The 7123-nt window shown below is 37.0% G+C and overlaps 1 protein-coding gene across 2 annotated transcripts in view; it reads left to right on the top strand.

Moving 5' to 3' along the window:
* MSH3 (mutS homolog 3) overlaps nt 1-7123 on the top strand; it is a 182367-nt gene that overhangs the window by 25060 nt on the left and 150184 nt on the right. For both annotated transcript variants that reach the window (XM_024755697.1, XM_024755698.1), the window contains exon 8: nt 3261-3427. In XM_024755697.1, coding sequence (XP_024611465.1) covers nt 3261-3427 — 167 coding nt within the window. The remainder of the gene's footprint in view (nt 1-3260; nt 3428-7123) is intronic.

Below are 7123 nucleotides of genomic sequence, written 5' to 3' on the forward strand. Positions count from 1 at the left end.
GTCTTGTTTAATGTGTCATTTAAAGCTTGTGTTTCCTTATTTATTTTCATTTTGGATGATCTGTCCATTGGTGAAAGTAGGGTGTTAAAGTCCCGTACTATGATTGTGTTACTGTTGATTTCCCCTTTTATGACTGTTAGCATATACAGCACCTTATATACTGAGGTGCTCCTATGTTGGGTGCATAAATATTTACAATTGTTATATCTTCTTGGATTGATCCCTTGATCATTATGTAGTGTCCTTCTTTGTCTCTTGTAATAGTCTTTATTTTTTTATTCATTTATTATTTTTGGTTGTGTTGGGTCTTCGTTTCTGTGCGAGGCCTTTCTCTAGTTGCGGCAAGCGGGGGGCCACTCTTCATCGCGGTGTGTGGGCCTCTCACTGTCGCGGCCTGTCTTGTTGCGGAGCACAAGCTCCAGATGCGCAGGCTCAGTAGTTGTGGCTCACGGGCCTAGTTGCTCCGTGGCATGTGGGATCTTCCCAGACCACGGCTCGAACCCATGTCCCCTGCATTGGCAGGCAGATTCTCAACCACTGCGCCACCAGGGAAACCCAGTAGTCTTTATTTTAAAGTCTATTATGTCTGATATGAGAATTGCTACTCCAGCTTTTTTTTGATTTCCTTTTGCATGGAATATCTTTTTCCATCCCCTCACTTTCAGTCTGTATATGTCCCTAGGTCTGAAGTGGGTCTCTTGAAGACAGCATATGTACAGGTCTTGTTTTTGTATCCATTCAGCCTGTCTGTGTATTTTGGTTGGAGCATTTAGTCCATTTACATTTAAGGTAATTATTGATATGTATTTTCCTATTACCATTTTCTTAATTGTTTTGGGTTTGTTATTGTAGGTCTTTTCCTTCTCTTGTGTTTCCTGCCTAGAAAAGTTCCTTTAGCATTTGTTGTAAAGCGGATTTGGTAGTGCTGAATTCTCTTAGCTTTTGCTTGTCTGTAAAGGCTTTAATTTCTCTGTTGAACTTGAATGAGATCCCTGCTGGAGAGTAATCTTTTTCCTTTTCATCAGTTTAAATATGTCCTGCCACTCCCTTCTGGCTTGCAGAGTTTCTGATGAAAGATCAACTGTTAACCTTATGGGGATTCCCTTGTATGTTATTTGTTGCTTTTCCCTTGCTGCTTTTAATATTTTTTCTTTGTATTTAATTTTTGATAGTTTGATTAATATGTGTCTTGGAGTGTTTCTCTTTGGATTTCTCCTGTATGGGACTCTCTGCGCTTCCTGGGCTTTATTGACTATTTCCTTTCCCATATTAAGGAAATTTTCAACTATAATCTCTTCAAATATTTTCTTAGTCCCTTTCTTTTTCTCTTCTTCTTGTGGGACCCCTATAATTCAAATTATGGTGCATTTAATGTTGTCCCAGAGGTCTCTGAGACTGTCCTCAGTTCTTTTCATTCTTTTTTGTTCATTCTGCTTTGTGGTAGTTATTTCCACTATTTTGTCTTCCAGGTCACTTATCTGTTCTTCTGCCTGAGTTATTCTGCTATTGATTCCTTCTAGAGAATTTTAAATTTCATTTTTTGTGGTGTTCATCATTGTTTGTTTGCTTTTAGTTCTTCTAGGTCCTTGTTAAACGTTTCTTGTGTTTTCCTCATTCCTCATTCCTGATCCATTTCCAAGAGTTTGTATTATCTTTTCTATCATTACTCTGAATTCTTTTTCAGGTAGACTCTGTATTTCCTCTTCATTTTTTTGCTCTGGTGGGTTTTTACCTTGCTCCTTCACCTGCTGGGTATTTCTCTGTCTTCTCCTTTTGTTTAACTTACTGTGTTTGGGGTGTCCTTTTCCTAGTCTGCAGGTTTGTAGTTCCCGTTGTTTTTGGTGTCTGCCCCCATTGGGTAAGTATGGTTGAGTGGGTTGTGTAGGCTTCCTGGTGGAGGGTACTGGTGCCTGTGTTCTGGTGGGCAGGACCACATCTGGTGGTGTGTTTTGGGGTGTCTGTGAACTTAGTATGAGTTTAGGCAGCCTCTCTGCTAATGGGTGGGGTCGTGTTTCTGTCTTGCTAGTTGTTTGGCATGGGGTGCCCAGCATTGGAGCTTGCTGGTCATTGAGTGGAGCTGGGTCTTAGCGTTGAGATGGAGATATCTGGGAGAGCTCTCACAGATTGATTTACATGGCGCTGGGAGGTCTCTGATGGACCAATGTCCTGAATTCGGCTCTCCCATGTCAGAGGCTCAGGCCTGACAGCCTGCTGGAGCACCCTGACCCATCAGCCACACGGTTGGAGAAGATGAGCTGTGAGTTGGGTGTCAGCCACTGCCCTGTTGTAGTTCTGTCACAGCTGTCTCCAAAGGTCACCCAGATACATTGGGTTATTCCACCATTCCTCAGAACTTGCATATGCCAGTCTGGGATTTGTAGATGTCCTCCTGTTACTCTTCATTAAAATACCTTGCATTGGTAGTGAGAGATATGCTAATAGTGTTAGTTCTCTTCGGTTTAGAGACTGGGACAGTCTGAGCCTTCATGTGGCCAAGTCAGGAGCAGCTGGCCAGCGGTCCCAAAGTGATAACATGTCAGATTCCAAGAAGGCTTTTGCAACTAGAGAAAGCCCACGTGCCACAACGGAGACCCAATGCAGCCAAAAAAAAATCTTTTTAATTAAAAAATCCAAAAGAATGTGACTCCAATAAAGAAATTAACATGCCAGAAAGAAAAGCTGTGTAGTGGATGCTGTGGTGAGCCACCCAGACCTCACCCTCAGGACAGACATTCCCATCCCCCCTATATTTTTTATTTATTAATTTTATATATTGAAATAGTACCTTACTCCTACTCTGGTGGCCACGTTTCTAGAAACATGTCACTTCTTACTCTCAGTATTGGCAGCCACTATTTGTACAGTACTTTATAGCTTAGAAGGTGTTCATTTGTTTTCTGATTTGACCCTTACAATAACTCTGTGAGGGAAGTAGGCTGGTTTATCCCCAGTTACAGAGGATGACCTTGAGGCCCAGGAGGGTTTAATGACTTGTCACAGTCACTCAGTCCGGTGTGTTAGATCCAGGACTTAGTTGGACTCAGGGTGTCTCTCTAAAATCCTATGTAGCATAGTTTAGATTGGTGAGTCTGACTTCTTATTTAAGAGTCTTGGAAAGCAGACAGGTTTTCAAACATTTTAGAAATGCAGGTACTTACTTGTGAGTGTCGTCTTTACTATTTCCATGTTTATTGATGCTGTGTCATAGTTATAATGGGGAAAAATATATATTTTCTGTGCCATTATATTTTTGTTTTTAGGGGGTGCAGCCCGTCACAGGTGAGGTTGTGTTCGACAGTTTCCAGGACTCTGCTTCCCGTTCAGAGCTAGAAACTCGGATATTATGCCTGCAGCCAGTGGAGCTTCTGCTTCCATCAGACTTGTCAGAGCAAACAGAGATGCTCATCCACAGGACCACAGCTGTTAGGTGAGTTGGCACATTGCTGGAAAGTCATGTTGATTCTGAAACTTAGATCTGATTCCCAAACTGATAATAAAGTTGTTAAAAATGATTTTTCTTTATAAAAATATTTCATCAGTAGTAGTGGAAATTCCGAAAAAGAAAACCAAAATGACCCTTAATGTCACCTTAATGAAGGCTTTTAGAAGTTGCTCTTTTTAAAGGGGGCTATGATATTTAATGAAATTATTTGATATTAAAGGGTTTATGATATTAAATGATATTATTTGGTAATTAATCTTCAGTTTCTGCAGGTAATCATTTCTTAGAAAGTTTATATAATTTTGGAAATGCCTTATTTGTGCTGCAAGTTTCAATTTGTGGCTGAGTCCACTAGTTAAATTTATTAGATCTATGGTCACTCCTCTTATTTATGAGGCAGTGTGCTAGGCACGATGGCGTATGGAGGGAGAAGATGTGCTTTTGATATGTGTCTGGCAGAGTTTATAATCCAGCGGGAGAGGCAGATGTGTAGAGACCTAACTGGATTCCCAAAACATGATGTATTGCATGACAGGCATGAAGGTGCCTAGGTGAGAAGATTCTGTACTGTTACCCAAGGAGTTTGGTGGGAGAAGAGACTGAAAAGGAGGGCTGGGGCTCGGGTGAAGAGGACTTTATATATTGAGGAATTTGGACTTTAGACTAGGCCGGAGAGCCCACGAAGATTTATATTTAATAAAATCAGTTGGAAAATCAAATTAATTGATTCAGTGAAGTTCTGTATGTTTCTTTGTTCTTCGAGTTAAATGTTCCTTTTTCATCTGACTTGAAATTCTTTCAAAGTAGCTTTCAAAATATGTTTTTCTGATTGTAACCCTAATCCATATTCATTTAGGAAAAGTTGAGAGTTAAAAAAAACCCATAAAAATAATAAGCTATATCTCAGAGATAACTACTGTTAAACATCTTGGTGTATTATTTCTGTGTATAATCATTTTTTGTTTATAAACTTTGATTCATGTTACAAAATCAGTTTTGTATTGTTTTATTTTAAATTCCCCATGTATTTTTTTACTTTATTATGGAAAATTTCAAACGTATATGAAATTATACTGAATAGTTTAGTGAACCCCATGAATCCATCAACCAGCTTCAGTATTTCTCAACCAGCCAATCTTATTTCATCTATAACTCTATGCTCTCCCTCCCTGGATTATTCATGTGAAGCAAATTCTAGAGAACATCATTGCATCTGCCAATATTTCAGTCAGTATTTATGAAGACAAGATGACTACATAACATTTAGTCATATAAGTGGATCATACAGTAATTTATCTATTCCCCTTTTGTTAGATTGTTTTCATTTTTTTCAGTATTACAAATATTGCTATGATGAATATCCATGCATAGAAATATTTGTGTGCATTTCTGATTATTTCCTTAAGCTAAATTCCTAAAAGTGGAATTAATTGGTTAGAGAGTATAAACATGTAGAAAACTCTTGATTGCTTGCTAGAATTGGTAATATTAATTTACACTTCTACCACTATAGTATAGGCAGGTTGTTTGAGCCCTTGCTAGTATGGGAAGTGATCACTGAAATAATTTCTGCCAATTGGATAGACAAAAAATTCTGCATGAATTCCCCTTATTTTGTTCTTAATCCTTTTCTGACAGTGTTCAAACTTGGATAATTAAAAGTCAGACAAGTAGACTGATAAGGGATGCTGCCTTTGGAGGGCTAAAAAAGTTAATAAAATCTCTAAAGATTTTAAAGATAGTCTTCTAAAACTATATTTCCCATATTTTATATCTTTGATTTTGTTAATTTTCCTTCATACCTGAGTGTATATTTGATTAAATTAGATGTAATTGAGATTAAAATTGATCAGTTGAATCAACACTCTCATTTTTCTGATTTCCACTTATTTTTTTTAGCTTTCATTTATTTATTGTCATAATTTATGATTTATTTTTAGTAGAATACTATGATTCAAACCAGTACTACTGAACAACAGCTAGAAATGAAGACCACGTTAAGATTTTGAAACAGCACATCATTTAGAAATCTTTCACACAAGATATAATGCCCAACAGACAAATGTATAAATTAATGTAGACAACTGGAAATTCTTCAGTTGGCATAGATTATCTATCCCATTTTGGTGGCAAACACTTTTTTAACTAGACAAAATATTTGAGACTATATTATCATATCTCATACTATGATTATTATTCATTCTCAGAAAATTGGATATATTCAATTCCAGCTACAGTATAATCACAGCATTCTAACTAGAAAGTCTTCTCTTTTTTTTTAACATCTTTATTGGAGTATAATTGCTTTACATTGTTGTGTTAGTTTCTGTTGTATAGCAAAGTGAATCAGCTATATATGTATATACATAGATCCCCATATCTCCTCCCTCTTGCATCTCCCTCCCACCCTCCCTATCCCACCCCTCTAGATGGTCACAAAGCACTTATTTTTATAAAACAATAAAGGCAAAATTCAATAAAACATTCCACAAAGACATTGCCAAAATGGAATTTTTTGGCTGGCAAGCCTGGGGATGTTCCTAAATGTTTACTCATCAAATGAGATTCAAAAGCCATTTGGCATACCAAAGATAGTTTGGGTGTCATATGTGGGTTTTACCAAATTTGATGACTGCCTTTGTCTTGTTTTATTTTGTATTTTTCTGGTTAGCATTGAGAGTATGTAATTTTTTCTGTGTTTACTAACCACATGTAATTTTTTATTTTATTCACATAATGGACTAAACAGTCAACAGTTAATCCACGTTTCTGTGTAGTCTAAAGCTGATCCATATCTAGGTATAGAATGGAGCAGTAGAGATTCAAAAGTCAAACAGTCAAGCAGTGTGGTTCTTGTGACATAGGGTTTGGGTTCGAAAATTGGCTTTCCTCGTAGTGACTTTGGTTGAATTACTCAATTGTGTTGTCCTTCAGCTTCCTTTTCTGTAAAATAGAGAAAGTAAGAGTGTTTATTACCTCATAGGATTGCTGTGAGGATTAAATATGTTAAAATAAAGGCAAAGTGCTTGAAACAGCACCCAGCATAGAAAGCTCTCTATAGATGGAAGCTGTTCTTTCTGTTATTCCCATCAGCCATTATCTCTCTGAATACTGCCTCTCCCCTCTGCTCCACTAGACCTCCTACTAGAAGTATGTTGGATATTCTACTCTCTGTGCATGGCCCTTTATGGTGTCATCTCCCATCCACAGCTATGATTTTCATGTGGTTTTTGGCCCTTGGGGATTTCCTTTTTTTTTTGAATCTCTTGAAAAAACATTTTTGATTATATATTAATTCACTATTTCTCTGTATTTTTAGTGTACTGCCTGGACCAATTAAACCTCCATACTTAATGGTAGCATTCCATTATTTTTATGCTTAGAAATATCTCTCCTTATTCTGAAAACACTTACACAATTACTTATATTTTATTTTAGTCGATTTATTATTTAAAAAAAATTTTTACATTCAACTTCTAATTCACTTTTATTTTGCTTTACTGTGTGAAGTGTGGTCCTACCTTAATTTCTCCCTAAATGCTAGTCGGTCCACTTTAACATCCATAAAATTTAGCCTTTATCAACCTGAGATACAGTTCCTAGCCTTGTTTAAAAAAGAAAAAAAAAGTTAGCAATGGGGATCGGGAATGCTTTTTTTTTTTTTTTTTTTTTTGGGTATGT

The sequence above is a fragment of the Neophocaena asiaeorientalis genome, unplaced genomic scaffold (assembly GCF_003031525.2).
Source record: "Neophocaena asiaeorientalis asiaeorientalis breed wild unplaced genomic scaffold, Neophocaena_asiaeorientalis_V1.1 scaffold37, whole genome shotgun sequence".
In the NCBI taxonomy this organism is placed as follows: Eukaryota; Metazoa; Chordata; class Mammalia; order Artiodactyla; family Phocoenidae; genus Neophocaena; species Neophocaena asiaeorientalis.